At 39.4% G+C, this 22,322-nt stretch overlaps 2 protein-coding genes and 2 pseudogenes across 2 annotated transcripts; 2 read left to right on the forward strand and 2 right to left on the reverse strand.

Moving 5' to 3' along the window:
- Window positions 1-878: 878 nt before the first annotated feature.
- LOC104436667 (probable ethanolamine kinase) lies at window positions 879-5,936 on the reverse strand (the record flags this gene model as incomplete). Its single annotated transcript, XM_010049515.3, has 11 exons — window positions 879-1,273; window positions 1,365-1,457; window positions 2,082-2,148; window positions 2,247-2,352; window positions 2,661-2,745; window positions 3,373-3,464; window positions 3,624-3,746; window positions 4,326-4,431; window positions 5,118-5,224; window positions 5,341-5,432; window positions 5,680-5,936. Coding segments are annotated over 11 exons (1,248 nt in total), but the record flags the coding sequence as incomplete, so codon positions are not given.
- Window positions 5,937-8,091: 2,155 nt separating this feature from the next.
- LOC108958114 lies at window positions 8,092-13,556 on the forward strand (annotated as a pseudogene).
- A 382-nt stretch (window positions 13,557-13,938) lies between these two features.
- On the reverse strand, window positions 13,939-15,502 carry LOC104439103 (annotated as a pseudogene).
- A 5,066-nt stretch (window positions 15,503-20,568) lies between these two features.
- On the forward strand, window positions 20,569-22,065 carry LOC104439104 (DEAD-box ATP-dependent RNA helicase 52C). The gene is made up of 4 exons (XM_039309365.1): window positions 20,569-21,237; window positions 21,471-21,554; window positions 21,619-21,677; window positions 21,794-22,065. The coding sequence occupies exons 1-4, from the start codon at window positions 20,569-20,571 to the stop codon at window positions 21,828-21,830; spliced, it is 849 nt and encodes a 282-aa protein (XP_039165299.1). The 3' UTR covers window positions 21,831-22,065.
- The last annotated feature ends 257 nt before the right edge of the window (window positions 22,066-22,322 follow it).

The raw sequence follows: 22,322 nt of genomic DNA on the forward strand, positions 1-22,322 counted from the left end.
AAACTTCTCGGTGATTTTCGTGCATGTCTTGAGTGCTTCTGTCTCAGCTCTTTAATCATCTGGAGTGCTTTTTATGTTTATTTCTGTCCGTTGGCAAATACTAGACTTTAATCCAGCATGGTTCCATGGATCCATATTTCACGGTACATATACATTGAGAGGATGGTTTCTGCCTGATGCTACTGAATGTATTTATTCCTATGGGTGATCAGTTCCCAGTCCAGTTTCCCACCAAGGAACCAGGAACCGGAGTGGAAGGACTGGTTCTTGGGACTGGGGACTAGACCCGCTAGTCTCGGGACCTGGAACCGGACCGACTAACGGGTTCAATCTGATTCAAATGGAATCGGTCACGTATTTATTTTTTCCAATCCAATAAAGCGATCCGGGCATATCAATTTTCAGTCACTTTTTGCGGATGAACGAGTGTTGCTTTGGTTTGAGGGAGCTCCTCTTGGACTTGGCTTTACAGATCCGTTGCATGTTTTGTCATTATGATGTACATCGGGCTTCAAGTGGTCAGAGCAAATTGTCAATATATCATCTCCAGTAAAAATTAGTTTTGAACGTCACAGAATACATACTTGGAAACTGGGAAAGATTATGGCTTTTTAAGAATATATATATATATAGTAGGTTGGTTCCGAGCGGTTTTGGGCGATTCCCATTGCACACTCTATTTATGCCATAGTTCCTGAGGCAATGTCCACCGGATTCCGAGGCATCGTAGTAAAAGTAGTCACGTTTAAGACGCAGCACTCCACCACGAGCTGATTTGGCAGGGGTTTTGACATGTTCGTTTAGATTAAGCCGAAGTCCAGAGCAAACTCCATTTTCATCGCAGCCTACATAAACATTTATCGAGGCAGTTCAAGAGGAAGGGAACGAAAGAGAGCATATCTTTATTCATGCCTAAAAATGTCGAGTTGAACATGACATCTTTAATAGTGAAAAAAGAATAGGGAAAAAAATAAGGCTACAACAAGGCTACGACTGCAGACGACACCGCGTCCCAAGCTTTCTAGCAATTTCCTTCAAACTGTATCTAGTGTCCTGCATTACAGTATGACTCCTAAATGTGGAAAAATCTACCCAAAAGCTTCTACAGACAGGTGGCTATGTGTGGCCATACAAACAAACACACACTCCCGGCTCAAAATCCTGTGAGGTATCTTTTGGCCAGTGAGATGGCACTCTGCTTCTGCCTTTTGAATTCGTTATACCGCAGAAAGAAATACTCCATGTAATCGAAATTGATGGGCGACATCTTTGCCTGGTAGGATCATCAGTTCTTATGTAAGCATATACTCAAGAAACAACGCATGATGTCAATGAAGATTTCAGTACATGAAAATAGTCAGTACCTGGATTAGTCCCCACAATGCCCAAAATAAGTGTGATGCCAACATGTATGTGTTTGTCTCGATGTACAGAGCTTCAAGATCTTTATCAGAAACCTATCAAGAAAGAGGCGCATTTCAACTTGAGATTGTGATAGTGCAATGAGGATCTGACAGGTAAACTAAGGCAATTTAGAATTTTATAGCAGTGGCATTAGAATATCGAACAACTGAGCAGGAATAGTGACTAATTTTAGTAATCAGACATAAGGCATTAAGTTGAAGAGTTAAATGAAAACCTACTATGAGGCTATGACAAATTGAGCTTGAATAAGCAATAATGCCATCTGCTATAGACTCCATCTCATTAAAGTACATATGCACCCAGAAGAATCTCCTTCAATATCAGAAGATAGATGCTGCCCCATAGAGAAACAGCACAGCAATATAGGGAAACATAGATCATCAACTTGAGAGTTGAATTGAAGCATCAGGGACATGACGTGTATACAAGACCATCTGCTTGTTGACTGAGTACACAAGATCCCCCAGGCACTTCATTTATTTTATTTTTCTGGTTCTAACATGGGATTACGCCCACAACTGGAGAACAGTTAATTCCAAATGAAGTTAATCAACATAATTCTATATTGTCATACCAGCCCCCTCTACAAATCATAAGCATGATCGCAGTTACTGGAAATGATAAAGAATGAGATGCATGAGTTTATCCTGAGATACCTCCTGCGGTTTGTCTGGCATCAGATAGTGCCTGAAGAAATGATACTGTTCATCTTTACTTGGGTACCTGCAAAATGTCAAAGTTTGATTACCAACAACATAAGTCACATAACATCAACTCATACAATTGTTAGGACATGGAAAGGCATAATTTGAGGAACATACAAACTGTAGTCACATTCATAGCCTGCGAATTCGTTGAAGTGATTTCCTATGTCATACCCTCTGTAATTATATGACCCATACTCAAAATCAATGAAGTAGAGTTTCCCTGAAAAGTGAGCAGAAGTAAGCAGAAAAGTTAATACAATGTATAAAAAGAAAGGAAAGGTACGTGTAAGAAAGTACAAGTCACAAGCAAGCATGCAACGCATGTGTCTCAACGTGACCGGTCCGCTTGGGCATGCTAATTGCTCACAGAGTTAGAGTTAGATCAAGAGAACATGAAGCAAACAAAAGATAAACTGGAATAGGAGGAAAAACTAAATGCTTCTGAGAATGACTGTTTGGTTCATGCCAGTCAAGAACAAAGATGAAAGAATGAAACATAGAATTTATCACCTATGAAACAATGTATACCTTCCTCATCGTTGACCATTATATTGCCACAGAGCAAGTCATTGTGACCAAACACCACAGGAGCATTAAGAAGACCAGTTAATTCCTGTCTCCACCATCAGCAGCAGATTTCATCACATAAGAGCACAAGAGTCTGTTATACATAATATACTAATCAATCTGGAGAAAGTGAATTAACACTTATAAACACTGTAGGGAATACTAATTTTTGCTCTTAAAGGAAATTGTCCCCAAAAAGCATAAAAAAGACAAGAAATTCTCAGAAACTCGTGAGACAATTCTGCAGCATTAGAGTACCTCAAATCTAGCAGAAACAGACATATAGCAAGGTAAAAAGTAATCCCACTTTTTGACATCATCCTTCCAAAAAATCTAGTTAGATTGTTCAATTTAACCGATGTGCAACAACAAAACTTAATCTACATGCACGCTATCAGAAAATAATTACTCCTCTAGGTGTCGACACTGCATGGTATCGTGTGAAAGCAAGTGAGAACCCATGAAAAAACATACGAAGACCTCTCAGTAAGTTGTACATCATACATTGCAGTATTAAGCAATAGGTAATTTCAGGCATACTTCTTGGCATACCATATAGACAATTTTAAAAGAGCTTGAATGAAAATATGGGAGATCATTGATGTAGTAGTTATCCCACAGCATATATCATATAAGAGTTAGGATATCCAGAATGTTTGAAAGAGGAATTTACCTTTAGCTCGAGAAGTTCATCATGAATTTCCTTAAAAGATATTGTCTCGTACTTCCTTCGCTTTTCATTATGGTCAAACTTGAGATCAGATGCTACATCAAAAAAGATGGCACATACATGACACAAAAGAAACATTAAGGTAAAGGCATTTTGTTAAAAGAAACATTTAACAGAGTGCAAAGATGAAATAAAAGTTACTATAATGAGAAGTGACAGAGAAAAGAGAAACTAAACTGCTAAAGAGGAATTACCTTTCTCAAAAAACTTGAATATATCATTCCATAGTTGAGGTTCTTTAGAACCTGGAATTTCTACTTGATGGAATTTGTGCAGCTGCTTAGCAATTTCAGCTACCAGCTTTGGTTTTCTCATATCTGTTGCATTAGGCCAAAAAAAAAAAAAATTGCAAATGAAGTCAAACAACAAGCTATAGGTGGAACTTATTAAAATACACAGGTATGGGAGCTCATATGTTATCACCAGGATAAGATGTTTTGATTTAATTTAATAAAATGGAGTTATCAATCCTATAGCTATGCATTTAAAAGTTTTGGCACAAAAACTCACATAAAGTTGGGACATCCAAAGTCAAACAAATTAAAAATTGAATTAGATTTCAAAGTGGCTACAACAAAGAAAAAAGGGCAAACAAATTTGAAAGACTGAACTAGGAAACAACTAACTTTCTCAAGTTAGTCTGAAGAGCTGACCCGACAGGTCCATATACAAGATGACTATCCCCTTCTGAATGCCTTCAATCAAAAGATGGTCAATGGGATTTTTTAAACCATTTCAGACCTGTAGAACTGCAAACATTTCATACCTGAAGTCCTTAAGGTATTACATCATGAAGCAATATTCATTTTCTTACATTCCATTACTTTCTAGAGCAATTCCCTGAAATCCACAACATCATGTGAAATTCTTTATTATGCTGAATGATAAATCCATACCTTCTGGAATGAGTGTACGAGCATTTATAAATGACTGAACCATGCCATTCCCAAAAACTGCAAGCAACTTCGCACCAAATCCTGCAGCCGAAAGGTACTTGATAGCCTAAAACAAATTGGTAAAGCAATTATAAAGCAGAGTACAGTATTGAAGGCTGTCATTACACACAGAAGTAATTGAGCACCATAAGTATTAGAAGCATTTTCTTTTTCCAAGACTGTTGAAAAAACTAGGCATCCGTCGTAGTAGTCCTAAATACCGAACGGTAACAAACATGTCAAATCACTGTGGAAGCAGTTCATGATTTATGCTAGCAATAATTACTTGTGCAAGTGGTTCAAGGAATCGTATGTGATCCATTCATCTACATTTCTCTCACAGGTTAGCACCATAATCATCACATTTCTTAAACTTGACAACCACCACAGAAGTAACAGAATGGACCCTTTGAACCAAATAAGTCCTTTCAACACTATCTCGACAAGTTTCAGCTCTAGATTCTATCAGGTTGCATTTGCATGATTAGAGTGTGTCCGGATTCGGGAGAGGCACATCCAACTGTGTCCTTGGAAAACTTAAGAGATATAATGCTGTAACACAGGCATCTGTGGAAGTTAAGAACCTCATGAATACCAAAGAGATCAAGAAGGAAAAACCTTAACTAAAGAAAATAATACATGCTGGAAAAATGAGATTACAGAACTCTCCATTAAAGCACTCAGGAAACAAGTCCAGTCTACTAGAAAACAAGGAATTAACGTACAACACAGTTATTCAAAATAAAAACTCACGTGGAATTCTCTTTCGCGGTCAATGACATACTCGGTGTTCGGCCCATACAATCTGACGGTAATGGATTCCTCATTTCCGCTTTCTTCTTTCACAGAAACCTTCAACACTACACCAAATTCTCAATGAGCTCAAAAACAAGTCCAAGCTAGTCATCCATCCCTACAATGGAATCGTCCATACATCCTACTTATAATCACACCGCAGCTGATGATCAGAACTCACATAGATTCGTGATGCCGCCGGACACAGTCTCGACAGCGAAACGAGAATCGTCGAGCTTCGACCACTCCGCGAACAAATCCTTGCACAGCTCTCTGCTCACAGCAAAATCAAACGCGACGTCAAGCTCACTAAAAGCGGAAACAACCATCGCCACAGCAAGAAAAAAAAAACGAACAGAAAATCCCAAGAGGACCGAATCTCGCGCGACGAGACATCCGCTCGGCACGAAAACACGAAGGACAAACACAGCACGCGAATCGGCCGAAACCAAACCCTAAGCTAATGAAATCGCGACGGACGACGGAAATGCGAGAACCGGCGGGGGAGAGAGGGACGCACACGACGCGGGGGACATTTCCGGGAGGGAGAGGGAGGTGTCGACGGCGAGGGCGGAGGAGCGGATGGCGGGGCGGCGGCCGCCGCCGTTGTCGCAGTTGGCTTCGCCGGCGACCTCCATGGCGTTCCAGATCTTCGCGGCAACCATTGACCGGATCGCTCGTGCTTCTGGAGGTTCTTCGAGAACGCGCTTCTTCTGCGCCCGGCGATGTTTCTCGGAAAAAGGCGGTGGTGGGATTGAGATTCGGAGATTTGAAAGGTCAAGGCGGTGGAAAATGGGGAAAACTATTGGGGAGGGCGGAGGCGAGAGCGTGGTTCCTACGTTGCTGCGCAACGGAACGATTTAAGGGACGCTCTTCTTCTCCTAATTTGCCGGGAAAGGTTCGCTTTGCGTGGCCAAATCAATCATCGATCGCTCGTCTTTTATTTTCTTATTTTGCTTGCTTTTTTTTTTATTTCTCAAAAAAATTGGCATTCTAATACTATGAAAGACAACAAAAAAAAAAAAAAAATACCATGAAAGACATTATAGTACGATACTCCCAAATTTTTTTTTTTTGGTGAAATTGAAAAATTCAAGAGTAATTTTATAAAGTGTTTTTACCTTCTCAAATTTAGCAACGTACTTTCTTAAAGGGAATTACAGGAAAAGAACCAAATTTTTATTTTATATCATCAAAAATCATAAACTTTAAATATCCTAACCATTTCAATCCAACTTTTTGCCTCACTTATATAAATTCGAGGTGCTTTATAATACAAAAAAAAAAAGTTAAAATATTTGTGTCATGATAGATGGGTTTAGGATTTCGAGGTATTTTTGTATCAAAGTGGTATAGTTTTGAGGTTTTGTAATATTAACCCTTTTGCTAACAAGTGGACTAAGATGCTCATTAATTTTAAAATTTAGATATTATTAATTTGCTATGATGACGTTAGGTCGGTGTAATTTATTAATTTGTGAAGATGCTTATACCTTTTTAAGCATAAGATATATGCCTGGGTCTTAGCAAGCATCATCAATGATAAAGACAGAACATGGAGAACGTGGAATTGAGTGGTGCCTTCGTTTATAAGCCACCCGTCATGTGAAATGTTTGCGTGTAATTTATAGTATTGAGAATACAATTCAAAACGTGTTTATTTTCTACTTTTAGAATGTAAAATGCCATTCAAATGTTGAATTAAAAAAAAAAAAAAAAGAGCATGAACAAATTATTTTCCCATTCAACACTTCTTGGGAAAAGTTATCATATAGTCTTAAACTTATTATAAATTTTCCAATTTAATCATAAACATTTTTTTATTAATTCAGCCCTAAACATTTTACATTTATGTCATATATATATGTGTGTGTGTGTGTGTGTGTGTGTGTGAAGGAACTATATGGCAAATAGTATAATATCTTTTGTAGATATTAACATATCATGAAAGTTTCAAATGTTTCGTGTTTGAAAAAACAAAAAAAAAAAAGAAAATTGAAGGTGCGTCTGCCATAAAATTGAAGATGCATTTGTTGGAGAAAAACTTCATGAAAAATGAAAATACTTTTTGGGAAATCACTTTTTAAGACAATGGTTAGTTTTCCTTTATTTGGGTGATAAGTGATTAAAAAAGAAAATCTTTCATGAAGTTCAAATCTCATTTATAGAATGATTTCAATCTCATGATTTTTATTTCATGCACAAAAAATCATTTTTTCATTTTTCTTTTCTTTCTCTTTCCTTCTTCCTCCTTCACTAATCACCAAGCCTCAACGACAATTGCAACAAGCCAATGGCGCTATTGCCAAGGTCCTGTGAAGGCCAACCTAGTTAGTGTTGGGCGAGATTAAGATTTGTTAGCCTCGATCAAGGTTGAGTTGCTAGATTTTTACGAGCTCGAGCTTGCCATTGCAAGGCTGGCAAGGTTGGCCTTTGCTAGCCATGCCTATGGTTGGTCATCTAGACCCGGCAATCGGCAATGGAGGAGGAAGAAGGAAAAGAAAATTAAACAAAAAAAATTTATTTAAAAGATTAATTTTCAAATAAAATAAAATTTTAAAACTTCAAGAGCAAAATTTCATAAAATGTTTTCAGCTTCTTAAATTTAACAATGTATTTTCTTAATTTTTATGCACAAATATTTTCCTCAATTGAAAAGTATTTTTGATTGATTAATCATTTTGAAAAGTCAAATGATGAAAGTTTAGAAAATTAATTTTGAAAAAACACTTTTTAAAAAATAAAACACACCCTTGGACTAGGGAAAAACTTATTCGAACAAGCCGTAATTGCGGAAGTGAGAGGGAGCACGCCAAAAAGATGATGAGATCAGGTGCTCTGTTTGGACCGATTCCGCGGATAACGAGTAGAACGCGTTTTGCTTCTGGGGTCGAAACACAGACGCAAACGTACACCGACCAAACGACGACGAATGAGTCCCGGGTGGGTCCCGCACGAAGATCCCCAATCTTCAGATCTTTCTCCTCCATGTTTCTTGATACGATCTATAGAGATAATGCCTCCTTGGGTGGACAACGCTGTTTGACGCGGTCGGTCAAACTGCTGGATGATTGCTCCTCATCATCTCTTTTTTAATTGCTCCTTTACAAAAGTCAAATTTTGGCCACGATGTCGTGAGTTTGACCTCGAGATTAGCGACTCGTTCCTTCTATTCTAAGATTGCAACAACTTGCTCGTTCGAAAAGGGCGGAGATTTCAGGAGCGCACTTCTCGTCGATTGGGCAGACGACTTCCATTTGGAGATTGCTTCTTCTCTCAAGTTCCAGAATACTCTGCGGATTTTTCTGGCAAAGGCAGCGACGGCAAACTCTCAATCCCGAGTTGTGGTCCACGCTTCTCCTGCTGCTCTTGATTTCATGGTGGTGGCGCGGCGCTACTCGGCGTCTATTCCTGTACTTAGGGGCCAAAAAAAAAACGATCACTAAAATATCTTATTCAATCATAATACATTCAATTTTGTAAATTTGTTATTAAATCATTTAATAAAACTTTAATGTAGTCACTTCAAGGCTAATTTTAACCTGAAAATGCTAACGTAAATATTTAATTAACACCATCAATCCGACCCACATTAATTGAATAAATTTATGAAAAATGGCATATGAAAGTGATTTTTAGCTCATGAATATTTGGAAACTTCACAAAAATTATGAGGACGTGCTTTTGCAAACTGAACGTATAAATGTAAAAGTAGTACATCCTATTTTTCCTAAATGATGTACGGTTTTATCTATATAGCTAGAATAAAAAAATTTATGTTAATAGCAAGTAAATGCAAATTAAAAAAAAAAATAAAATTGAATCAGACGTCCTTAGAAGGTTTTTTTTTTTTTTACACTATTCATTCTCTCCCCATCAATGCATTTGGGGTTTCATGAGAAGATTTCTGTACAAGTAAAAGAGCAAATTGGTCCTAACCAATCTCAGGTAAACTCATCATTCACCAACTTCTCTCTTATGAGAAAATAAAACGCTTTGTTTAACACACGACTACTTCTTCCATTCTAATGCACCTAACCATAAAAATTCATTCTGCAACGTGATCGATTTAAAATAAAGGTAATTATATAATGTGCCGTGGCTACAATCCATGACCACCAAATTTGCACAAGCAATCCTTTCAAATAATCAAAATCGTTGACAAAAAAAAATATATCTAGCGTGGGCTAGAATCCTCTTTGAAAAACATCGGTACCATTTCTAACCTAAATAATACATATGTGTTGCATTTTCGGAAAGTGAGAATATCCACCACGTAATTTTATGACCTTCCTCACACGGGACTTGGTTCCTAATTGCAAAGACTCTGCACCTATCCTAGAAGGAAGGACTGCATCATGCCTAGAAACTCTTCTTTTCAAACAATTTCTACGAAGCAAAGAAACCACTGTAATTTTCTTCCAAGGCTTATGCTTATGAACCCAACTGATGTTGCAAAAATACACAATTACTCTCAACAGGTTCAGACCTTCTGAGTCGCTTGCTTACGATACATATCAATTCAATTGAGACAGATCATAGAGCCTTTACTATTGCCTAATCATACAGTGCAGCTTTGTTTTTATCAACATATTCTTCACCTTCAACACGCTAGGAGTAATAAGTCAATTGTGCTGCTAGGTCGAACGTGCGTTTGGCTATGATGAAGATCACAAGGAAACATAATTATATTCTCGTGGTGTAGCATCTGATGATAGACTGCTAACAGTGTTCATAATATAGTTTAACTAGAAAAATAAATGCCATGAAGAAGTTCCCTCCAACCCAGAATCCGATTAAATTAAAGAAAGAAGAAATGCTTGGGATAGACGATGATGTAGGGTGTAAAAATTATTAGCATATTGCCCATGCGACAATCCATAGGCCAGCTTAGGTTCATATCAGATACTTGTGTACCTTCTCCTCGATCAGACCACCTGAAGTAAAGACTCCAGCATACTCCAAGGCCTGAAGAACTCTTTTCTGCACAAATGAAGAAAACAACTTCAACACGCAGCACAACTGGCTGAAATAACACAAATTGAGGAAATTGCCTCAGCAATACAATTGCTATCTTAAGAAACAGAATGACAAAAACGAAGTGCGATTAAGAAAATATATATGATGCTAATACAAAACATAATCAAAATGACAGAACCATGGGATGTCGACAGCAATTCGACATGAGCAAATCTAAAGCTAAAGCTTCGTCGCCAGTGAGTCAACGGCGGCCCCAGCCTCTTCGTTTCTTGATCTCGGAGTCGTCCCGTGATAATTTTTTCCATTCTCAGTGTCTTCGCATGGTTTAATGTCGGGTCTCTTTCGATGGTCATTTTTTGGACGAGATCCTCTTTTTCAATTTCGTTCCTTCTTGAATAACTTGTGGGTCTAGAGATGAATGGATTACTTGGTCCTCCCTGCCGCTCGTGTTTTATTCTTTAGAATACTACCTTTTATGTCTCAGTAGCAAGAGGATCTGCAACGTTCTTCACATACTGAAAACTGACCTTTTGTGGCTCTTAATGAAACCGTGAGTCGAAGGAAGGAATTGGATTGAATGTCCGCGGCGATATATGTCTGTATTAGCAGCGATTTGGATTATATATAGGCTGTGACGTTTGTGCACTGATTCATACTGATCCGGTGGCCATGCCGATCACTTAGGGAATGGTTGGTTCGCCTTACTGGAAAATTATCATCAGTACATGGAACACCTTTTAGTAAACTATTCGTTCAATTCCCTCAAATCTAGCTAACTCGCATGCGATCATGTGATTGGCGTCATTTCTATTGGTGATTTGCCTCTGACTGGCTCAGTGGATATTGTTTGTTTTGCCTCGCTGACCTAGTATGTCCTTTGATAGTTAAACTTCTTGACTGGGGTGGAGAGGGACAGAGGACCGACGCTGAAATCGCTTCACTGAGGGCTGCTTTTACCCAAGAAGTCGCGGTGTGGCACAAGCTTGACCATCCTAATGTTAACAAGGTTTATGCTTCGCCCTATTCTTTTCTCTCATAATGCTTTTTCCTTGACCGTAATGGTATGCAGAGTCTTGGTATGCATTTCAGTGCTGCACAATTAGCTTGCGTATGGACCACCTTATGATGTATGAGTTCTATCATTGTGTTTTGAGGGAAAATTTGATAATGAAGAATGCCTAGCCCGCTTTGGTGTGTATTATCTGCCTACCATGAGTGTTACAGTAGGAGAACCTCAACTTCCCCTGCTGTCGATAGCTGGATGCTCTAAAGGCTGGTTACATTTATGAGTTTCATCAGTTCAGTCCTTAAGCATCATAAGCATGTACTCTATTGTAAAAGTATCCTTTGTTGACAAAATTGCCATTTTTATTGTCGTGGGAGAAGACTTGACTACGGATGAGTCAGGTTTTACGCCTAAATGTCAAGCACCATGTAAAAAGAATGATAGAGGGAGAAGAGGGAGTAGCAAAATGGCCATAACTCAATGTCTACTGAAAAAGGTGGCTGAGATAAATGAAAGTTAAAGTGTTGTATAGATCTTTTGCCAAACTTTGATCTACCGGTTTGTTTTATCTTTGTATAAACTTTTTTTTTCGTACTTAATAGAGTTCTCCGGAGCTTTATTCTCCATGTTCTTCGGTAATGTTCACTTGCTACGTATATCCATCTTCTCTGCATTCTCCAAAGCTGCAGCTTGGTTGATGGTAACATATCTATGTTTCCATTACTAATTAATTCAAGAATGCTTCTGGAAGTATTTTCAGGGAGCAGAATGTTAAATGACAGAATAGGATGTGCAAGAACATTAGCATTGTCCTTCTTTGCTTGTACACAAGAAGTGATTTCTACGGGCTCTAAATTTCAGTCTTGCCTCCTTTTCAGTTCATTGGGGCAACAATGGGCTCATCAGATCTACAAATACAAACTGACAATGGTCCAATCAGTATGCCCAGGAATATTTGCTGTGTTGTTGTTGAATATCTTCCTTGGGGAGCTCTCAAATCTTACCTCATCAAGAACAGGAGAAGGAAACTAGCATTCAAGGTGGTTGTCCAGCTTGCACTTGATCTCGCCAGAGGGTATATAAAAAAACACACTGCTTTTAATTAGGCACACCATAGATTTTTACATCCCTAAGTGGTCAAGTTATTTTTCATTTTAACTATTGCAGCTTGAGTTATCTCCACTCACAGAAGATTGTCCATAGAGATGTGAAGACAGAGAACATGCTATTGGACAAGTCACATACTTTGAAGATCGCAGACTTGGGGGTGGCTCATGTTGAAGCTTCAAATCCCAATGACATGACTGGGGAGACTGGGACATTGGGTTATATGGCTCCTGAGGTACTATAGAAATTTCTGGTTCTTTTATTTCCTGCTAAGTTGTAGCAGTTTTTGATCAGTTCACACCTCTGGAGTTTGAAAATTGCATAGTTCCATCCAGAAGGGCCACGGGAGTCCTTTTTCCTTCATCTTCTTGTTCCTGTTTCTATCGTTTCTTCTTTTCAGCATGCAGCATGTATAGCTAAATTGCAGTGATGATTTGGTTTTTCATCATTTTAAGTAACCAAAAAATGAAGTGAAGGACAAAAGTAAAAGGCAGATTTGCTACAGAATAAATAATAGGTGACTCAACAAAACTGGGTGCAGGTACTAAATGGAAACCCATATAATAGAAAATGCGATGTGTACAGTTTCGGCATCTGCCTATGGGATATATATTGTTGCGATATGACGTACCCTGAACTTAGTTTCTCAGAGAAAACTTCGGCTGTGGTGCGCCAGGTATTGTCCGGTTCTATCCCTTGCATTATGAGAGACAGATAGCGAGCAGAAATTCTGCTGCTATCGGGAAGTAGTTGTCTCTGATATCTAATGATCTTTGGGGACTGTACGTGCTACAGAACCTGAGACCTGAAATTCCGAGATGCTGCCCGAGTTCTCTTGCAAATGTGATGAAACGATGATGGGATGCTCATCAAAACGAACGTCCAGAGATGGACGAGGTCGTCTCTTTGCTTGAAGCTATCGACACGTCAAAAGGGGATGGCATGATTCCTGTCGATCAGTCACAGGGTTGTCTTTGCTTCCGTAGGTATCGCGGACCTTGAGGAATTAGTTGGTATAATTATTACTTTAATTTTCAAATACTATGGTGCTATCAACCTTTAGGGGGATGGTGTCTGCTTATTGTGTCTACAGTCGAGAATTAGGGCATGGGATTTATCCAGAAGAATAGGGATGGCGATTCGTCAATATAGATCAAGGAGAGAGTGCATACCGCTACATCTTTCTTTCTCGAATGGTGTAAAGCTTCATTTTCTAATTATTGTTCTTCTATTCCTCTTTCGCATGTCAGTTTTAGAAGCTTGGGGATTTCACAGAACTCTCTACTATTTTTGGCATACGTTGCTAGGAAACACTGGGTTGGCCACCTATAATGTATGACTACACTTTCTGTTAATAAAGAAGAATTTTAAGACTAGCGCTCTATTTTTGCTCCCTATATCATCTATCTCATTAAGCGGAGAACATGCTCGGCCGAACATACAGGAGACAGATGTTCCGTGTCCTTCCATTTGGTGTGTAAGCATCTAACTGATGGATTGCAGCATGTGTTAATACTCAAATTGTCAGCCGCATTCCTGCTTTTCCACTTTGCTTGTTACCATTTGGTTGGAAGTACACATTGTATTTTTACAACAACGGTTAATGTCAAATATCGTACTCATAAAAATTAAGGACTCTGGTAAAGAAAAGAACTGAATCTTGAGGAGCAGAGGAGCCTGTGTCAATTAAGTGTCTCGGCCATAAGCTCCGGAGAGTTCAACATCGGACATCAGTTTCTCTGGCTCGTCCAACTTGGTGGTTCTGTAGTATGTTGCATAGAGAATCAGCTGCACCAGAGCCAACAAGGCTCCCAAACCATTCGGCACCTACAAAAATGCGTGGACACATTAACAAAAGTAAATGACCAAAAGATGCCTTCATAAAGAAGGCTTCATCCTCCTAAAATCTCAGTCATTGAACTCAAAAAAGGTATGCTTTCACTCTCTCTATTTCCTCTAAACTGTCAACTAGTACAGCAGAACACGTTTAACTCTGAAAGAATTGGATGTAGCAAATTACATGTGACTGAGAATGAAGTTTCAAGATTATACCAGGACAAAGGGTTTGAATTTGAGGAGTGCATAGATAGCCCAGGTGATGCCGTTTAAGAACATGGCGAGTGATAAATATAAAGGCATGTACTTGACGCTCTTTGTCTGGATGACTCAGCTCTGCCAATACCAAAAAGAAGGAAATTGATTCCCATTTTCTTGATTTTTGATCAGTGACTTACTAGTTTCTGGGAAAAGCCAAACAATCAACATACCATGATTGTCAATGGCGAAGTATACATCGCTATGTTGAAGATGATACACAACATTTGAAGAAGTGCAGAACTCCTACATAAGGCAACTAATGTAGCCATGAAGATTAGTTCAACGAGGAGCACAAGCAAGATATTCCGCTGAGAAATGGCGAAAAAAGCACAAAAAAACAAATCAGAATGCTGAAGCTGGGAAATGAAGATGGGAGGAGCACTCTTACTTTGTTAAACAACTTAGGTGTTTCAAAAGCTTACACGTCTCTTCCACCATGGAGAGTACATGAAGAATATCCCAACGTAGATGAGCTCGATACCAAGACCGAAAGCGTTGATTATGACGACAAGCGGGCTTCTTGGACGGACGGGGACATACCATAGTACATCCACATTGCGCAGTTGAGTACTGTCGCAACATATGGATCCGGCTTGAATCCCGCCGCCTTTTTCTTCTTTGATATCGTGATAAATGTCGGGCTGATGAGATCCGCCGTGATGCAAAATATATCAAATTCGAATGTCAATCCATTGATCAAAATAAACAAGACAGCAAGAATTTCATTGGTCAACTTATGAGAGGGGTAGAAGGTGGCGAGCTAAGCTTACATGGGAGACAGGAATAAAGTGATGGTCATCACATCTCCTGCAAAATGGTCGAATCAAAAAATTGAGTTTCATGGTCATAACGTTGACATTTTATTATACAATCGATTAGTCATTAACTCTTCTCCACTCTACTTTATTTCATTATGTAATTCTTTGATCACTTAAGGATTTTTTAAATTTTTTTCAGGGATCTTTTGTATTTTGCATTTGTATATATTTATGTCTCCACTGCGGATACACATATGAATATATAAACACACCGTAACAACAACGATGGGCTCCCGGAAAATGGTTCCCATGCACTGTTAGCAGAATGATTATGTCACAATCAAGAACTCACCAACAATGCCTACGATCGTTCTGGCTGTCCAAATGTCCACCATTGTTGCGGGTTCTCAAGGACGAAGGAGAAAGATCCAAATGAGGAAGAGAGAGCGAAAGGATGCTGCTTAATCTCCGTCAGTTGGCGGATTCGAAATCGGCGATTCAGGGTTTTCTTGATGATTAAGAACTCCTTCTTCCCATTCCCGGAGCTCGAGCAGATTAGATCATCTACCTCACACTGCGCAGGCAATTAATATGTACACTTTTGGTTAAGAAGGGCTGCCAACACACTAAATTTGGAGAGGATTAGGAAAAAGAAAACGGAACAACTTCCCACGAATCCTTCGAGATGGATGAAGAGTCTTGGCTTGAGGGGATCGATGACGTTTTTCGTTTGCTCTCTGCATGCGGTGCATGCAAAGTGCCCGGTATGTGTCAACTCCTGTCCATAAAAGTAGAACGGCATCATGGAAGTTTCTGCTATTATGCATTGTGTCTATGCAAATTGGCTGGAAAATCTAAATTTAGAAATAAAAACAAAAACAAAAAACAAAAAGTGGTTGAAATGTCGATTTGCAGTTGGGCCACGTCATCAGAAATTTTTATCCCTTCACCTTCCTTTACATTAAATTAAAAAAAAAACTTAATTCTTCACTTAATATTTAACAATAACGTTCCAATGAAAAAATAATTTAAAAATGAGCTTGAATATATTATTAATTTGGATGAAATTTGATATAATGGTCATCCCGCCAATTGAGATTATTTTTATAAAGGGTTCCTATTTAAATTGGATAAGTGACACAAAGTAACAGAAAATGTAATTGAATGAAGTTTAATTATGTTTTTAATTTTTTTTATGTAAATTTGCATTTACCTTGCAATTTAGAATTCATGTATTACAATAGCTTAAGTAATCATATCCTCGGTGTTTGTATATAAAAAAGTACTTTTATTGATTCAACCATTGCTTATGGTATTGCCCACATTCCTTCACATAAACGCTCTCCACGAAAGTCTTATTAGATCAAAGTGTTTCGTACATTTAGGAAAAAAAACGAGAGCATTTCATATATGAATAGAAAGTAGAGAAATTCCGAATAGATAACATATAATTCAGGATGAGCGCCTCCAACCAAAAAAATAAAAATAAAAAATATTAGTCCTACTACGTTTTTGTTGGTCAATTGATTGCTATGAATTATTCGTAATGCGAAACTTTTATATATTTCATGTTTAAGAGAATTTTCTTAAAAATTGTAAACCTATTGCACTTTTGACAATTCCATCATAAATTTCTTAATTATACCAATTGTATACTTCTAGCCAATTTTAGATGAAATCCACTCACGTGAACACCAATCATTCTATATGGCATAATAGGCATTGATGTGAACATTTTTAATAATATTTTAAAATCTCATTGTGTTATTGAGCAAAAAAAATTTGGCGTCCAAACCCAACACCTCATTTTTTTTTCTCTATTTCTTGCCCAATAACCCTTTTTGAAATAAACTTGGGCAACTCTTTCTTATTTCTTTAAAGATTTCGCAAATAAATTCATACGTGCTCCCATACTAAAAATTAATTCATCAAACTTTGCACACGTCTAATTTAAAATCTCATCGTGTTATTCAGAAAAAAAAAATTGGTGTCCAAACCCGATACCTTATTTTGTCATGTATATGTAAAAGGACTACATGACAAATAGTATAATATCCTTTGTAGATATTAACATATTGTGAAAGTTTCAAATGTTTTTTGTATTTGAAGGGGCATCTACCATAAATTGAAGGTGCATTTGTTCGGAGAAAAACTTCAGGAAAAATGAAAATACTTTTTGGGAAATTATTTTTTAAGAAAATGATTAGTTTTCCTTTATTTGGTAATATGTAAATAAAAAAATCTTTTATGAAGTATGGATCTCATTTACGGAACGATTTCAATCTCACGATTTTTACTTCATGCAAAAAAAATCATTTTTTAAACATTTTTATTTTTATTTTTTTTCTTTTCTTTTCTTTTCCTTCTTCCTCCTCCACCAATCACCAAGCCTCAGCAACGACCACGACAGGCCACTAGTGCTGTTGCCAAGGCCCGAAGGCCAACCTAGCTAGACTCGAGCAAGGTCAAGCTTTGTCAGCCTCAATCAAGGTGAAGTTGCTAGATTTTTACGAGCTCAAGCTTGCCATTGCAAGGCTAGCAAGGTCAGCCTACACTAGCCCACGCCTATGGTCGGTCATCTAGACCCGGCAATCAGTGGAGGAGGAAGAAGGAAAAGAAAATTTTAAAAAATATTTATTTAAAAGATTAGTTTTCAAATAAAATAAAATTTTAAAAATTCAAAAGCAAAATTCTATAAAATGTTTTCAGCTTCTTAAATTTAACAATGTATTTTCTTAATTCTTATGCACAAATATTTTCCTCAATTGAAAAGTATTTTTGATTGATTAATCATTTTTGAAAAGTCAAATGAACGAAAGTTCAGAAAATTAATTTTGAAAAATCACTTTCTTTTAAGCAAAACACAACCTTGGACTAGCGAAGAACTTATTCGAACAAGCCGCAATTGCGGAAGCGAGAGGGAGGACGCAAAAAAGATGATGAGATCAGCTGCTCTACTTGGACCGATTCCGCGGATAACTAGTCGAACGCCCTTTGCTTCTCGGGTCGAAACATAGCCGCAAACGTACACCGACCAAACGACGACGAATGAATCCGGGTGGGTCCCGCACGAAGATCCCCAATCTTCAAATCTTTCTCCTCCACGTTTCTTGATACGATCTATAGAGATAATTGCCTCCTTGGGTGGACAACGCTGTTGGACGCGGTCGGTCAAACTGCTGGATGATTGCTCCTCATCATCTCTTTTTTAATTGCTCCTTCACAAAAGTCAAATTTTGGCCACGATGCCGTGAGTTTGACCTTGAGATTAGCGGCCGAAGCACGGCAAGTACCGAGAATCAGCCGGAAGGTAGGATGGGTTATTAGGACAATTTCATAACCTTGGCAAAAGGAAAAAAGTTCTCACGAGGAGATACGGAGAAACTTGATTCAATAGCGAACGGTTCCAAGATGGCTTTTGGATCACGAGCGGGGTGACTTCTTGGCTTGAATTTGACCATAGCATGAAAATAGTAGTTTTTGGATTGGACGAGCTTGATTTGTGTTCAATTGAGTCATATATGACTTTTTGATTGAATATCTCATTTGAATTTGTGCAAAGTGAACGTGATTTTTCAAGCAAGAATGGGTGAGTTTATGTAATGATCAGGTTTAGAAAATATATTTTCAACGTCTATTTAGGTGTCTATTGATTTTGTATACCAGAAGATATGAATGGAACTATTGAAATGAAATAGGAAGAATATATTAAGAAGTATTCTGGTCTCCACTTTCTAAGGCTACTCATTTTAGAAGGTTTATGGAAAAGGAAGCAAAAGCAACACTGTGTTCGCCTACTAATCTCTTCTCATACTTTATAAAATATAATACTCTAATTTAACCTTGTGAATACATTATAAATTGCCACCCAACCCGTACATCATATGGGGTTCCACCTATAGAGTGGCAAGCATGCCCTACAAATTGATATGTTTGAGAGATTATGTGATATGGACATATAACATATTCAAATGAAATGTGATCACTCAACCAATCTAAAATCTCGTATTATCATAGTGTCGCCTAATCATCTAACTCAATAATTTTCTACAGCCAGTAATGATTTCGGGTAGTCAAATTAGGTGAAAAGAAATATTCTATATGCTCGTTACCCAACGTGATAATTTTCAGTAGGTGAAAAGAAATAAATAAGGGCCTCTTTGTTGCAACTTAGATGAAAAGCAAAAAATCTAACCAAAATTTAAAATATCACTCTAGTTTCAAAAAAAGACAAAAAAAAAATTATATTCAAATTTACGTGTGAAACTTAAGATTTGATTAAATAAAAAAATGAAAGTCAATCCATATAAACCTTCAAATCCATTCAAAAGACCATCAATTAACGATCAGAGGGGTGGAAAAAGTAATTAGACCCACCAACTGTGGTTACGTTGATCCTCCATTGTACCCTCATGCCTTTTATACCCACATAATTTCCGAGTATCCTTGAGGTATCTTGGAGGACTAGCAATTCGTGTTCTCATGTCATGATGGATTGTCATTCGTATCGGCTTGAAATATCTTAATTTTGACTCAAAAGTAGGTATGAATCACAATGGAGGTGCTCATTTTCATCGTAGAAGGATACGTGATTTATTATTTAAACTTTCAACCCTAGCATGTTCGTATGTATTTGAATTGACCTTTTTCAAGTGCCATGGAGTGGCATATAACTTTGTAGCCTTCAAAATACAAATAATAGTTCGGACGCGGACGAGATTGGAAAAGGGTGACGTACTGCAACCTTCCTTGCATCCAAAGCTAGGCATCAAGAGGGGGAGGCATGAGAGAGCTTCCACGGAAATTTTCTCTTTTGTGCCTTGACTTTCGTCTTTAAAAAAAGTGCATAAAAAAAAAAAAAACTTGCGGAATTTCGTATGTCAGTATTATTATTCATGTACGAGGATATTAAGGCGCTTTTAAGCAGCTGGCGATGAGGAATTAAAGGGAAGACCGAGCTAAAAAGGTGAGCGTGGAAGGCAGTTCGGTCAATTCGGGCCGGGGGATTCGGGATTCGGGGAAAAGTTGTTGTGACTTCTCCACGTCGCGCATTCCCCGCATTAAATGAACAACAGAGTTTGAAGAGGGCATGTCCCTGTTCTGCCTTCTCTCTTTTCTCTCTCTATTGCGCAAATAATTCCGAGAAATTTTCTTCCTGAATCTGGAGATCGTGCGACGTGGCTCGCCCACTTCGCCCCTTCTCTCTCCGCAACAAATCAAAATTCAAATCTCCTCTCTTTCTCTCTCTCTAGGAGATCCCGTACGCGAGAGCGAGACGATGAAGCGCCAGAAACACCAATTCTCTCTCTACATTTCTGCAGTTGGCATCGCCACCTTCGCTGCCCCGTACGGCCCCCCGCATCGTCAGAGGCGTACCCTCGTTCTAGGGTTTCGCTTCCATTCTTGGCGGTCTGCCTGTTCCTCCGGGTGAAGCTTTACGCTGCAGGTGAAGGCTAAGAAGATGGCGTGGAACGAGCCGTTTGGCGAGCCGGCTCACCGGCCCGGTCGCCCCCCGGCCGGCCCTTCTACGCCCCTCCCCACGACGACGGGTATTTCGGCCCCGGCGCCGCCGACCCGGCTTGGTCCCGCCCCCGATTCGGCGCCTTCGACGCCGGGCCCCCCGCGGCCGCCGCTGTGGAGATCGCTTCCCCGGCCGCCGAGCGGAGGTACGGCGGGACGCGAGGCCCGAGCGGGATTTCGGCTCGCTCGACGTGGCTGCCAAGTTCGGCGACCTCGAGGTCGTCGTCGAGGAGAGCGACGACGCCGGCAGCGGGGCCATCAACTTCGCCGCGTACGAGAACGTGCCGGTGGAGGCCAGCGGCTCCGACGTCCCGCCGCCGGCGGGCACGTTCGAGGAGATCGACTTGGGGAGGCGCTGAGCCTGAACATCAGGCGTTGCAAGTACGCGAAGCCGACGCCGATACAGCGTCACGCGATCCCGATAGCCGTCGCCGGGCGCGACCTCATGGCGTGCGCACAGACCGGGTCCGGCAAGACGGCCGCCTTCTGCTTGCCGATCGTCTTCGGGGTCTTGCGCGAGGGCTCGAAGAGAGACAGGCACCCGTCGTCGAGAAGAACCGCGTGTCCTTCGGGCCTCGTTCTGTCTCCGACGAGGGAGTTGGCTTGTCAGGTAAGCGCCATCTCTTTCTCTGGGGTTGTGGGAGGAAAAGAAAAAGGAGAAGTTGGGTCACAGTTGCATGACGTAAGCATTGTGACCGGGTTTGAATCATTGTACGTTAGATATTTTTTAGAATGACCCACGATGAGAAGGGTAAGCTTTGCTTGACATTTTATCAGTCCATGATTATGGCCGTAACTTACGATGAGGTTGTGGTGTGGTTTGTGTGGTTTTTCACTGTGCAGATATATGAAGAGGCGAAAAAGTTTGCATATCAAACCGTTGTGAAGGTTGCTGTTGCATATGGTGGTGCGCCATTTGGTCAGCAGGTAGGGCTTTTTGTGTTTTGTTTCTGATGCTTTGTGCTTATTGCGGTGGTCGACTTTTCTGCAGTTGGCATCGCCACCTTCGCTGCCCTGCCGAGACTGTGTCCGGCGGCATCACGAATCTATGTGAGTTCTGATCATCAGCTGCGGTGTGATTATAAGTAGGATGTATGGACGATTCCATTGTAGGGATAGATGACTAGCTTGGACTTGTTTTTGAGCTCATTGAGAATTTGGTGTAGTGTTGAAGGTTTCTGTGAAAGAAGAAAGCGGAAATGAGGAATCCATTACCGTCAGATTGTATGGGCCGAACACCGAGTATGTCATTGACCGCGAAAGAGAATTCCACGTGAGTTTTTATTTTGAATAACTGTGTTGTATGTTAATTCCTTGTTTTTTAGTAGACTGGACTTGTTTCCTGAGTGCTTTAATGGAGAGTTCTGTAATCTCATTTTTCCAGCATGTATTATTTCCTTTAGTTAAGGTTTTTCGTTCTTGATCTCTTTGGTATTCATGAGGTTCTTAACTTCCATAGATGCCTGTGTTACAGCATTATATCTCTTGAGTTTTCCAAGGACACAGTTGGATGTGCCTCTCCTGAATCCGGACACACTCTAATCATGCAAATGCAACCTGATAGAATCTAGAGCTGAAACTCGGCGAGATAGTGTCGAAAGGACTTGTATGGTTCAAAGGGTCCATTTCGTTACTTCTGTGGTGGTCGTCAAGTTTAAGAAATGTGATGATTATGATGCTAACCTGTGAGAGAAA

This window comes from Eucalyptus grandis, chromosome 3 (genome assembly GCF_016545825.1).
Source record: "Eucalyptus grandis isolate ANBG69807.140 chromosome 3, ASM1654582v1, whole genome shotgun sequence".
In the NCBI taxonomy this organism is placed as follows: domain Eukaryota; kingdom Viridiplantae; phylum Streptophyta; class Magnoliopsida; order Myrtales; family Myrtaceae; genus Eucalyptus; species Eucalyptus grandis.

Bases quoted from the DNA above. Each gene is read 5' to 3' on its own strand.
- LOC104439104 (XM_039309365.1), top strand. From the start codon at position 20,569: ATGGCGTGGAACGAGCCGTTTGGCGAGCCGGCTCACCGGCCCGGTCGC. The intron at 21,238-21,470 runs GTAAGCGCCATC...TTCACTGTGCAG, and splicing joins CGAGGGAGTTGGCTTGTCAG to ATATATGAAGAGGCGAAAAA. The intron at 21,678-21,793 runs GTGAGTTCTGAT...AATTTGGTGTAG, and splicing joins CGGCGGCATCACGAATCTAT to TGTTGAAGGTTTCTGTGAAA.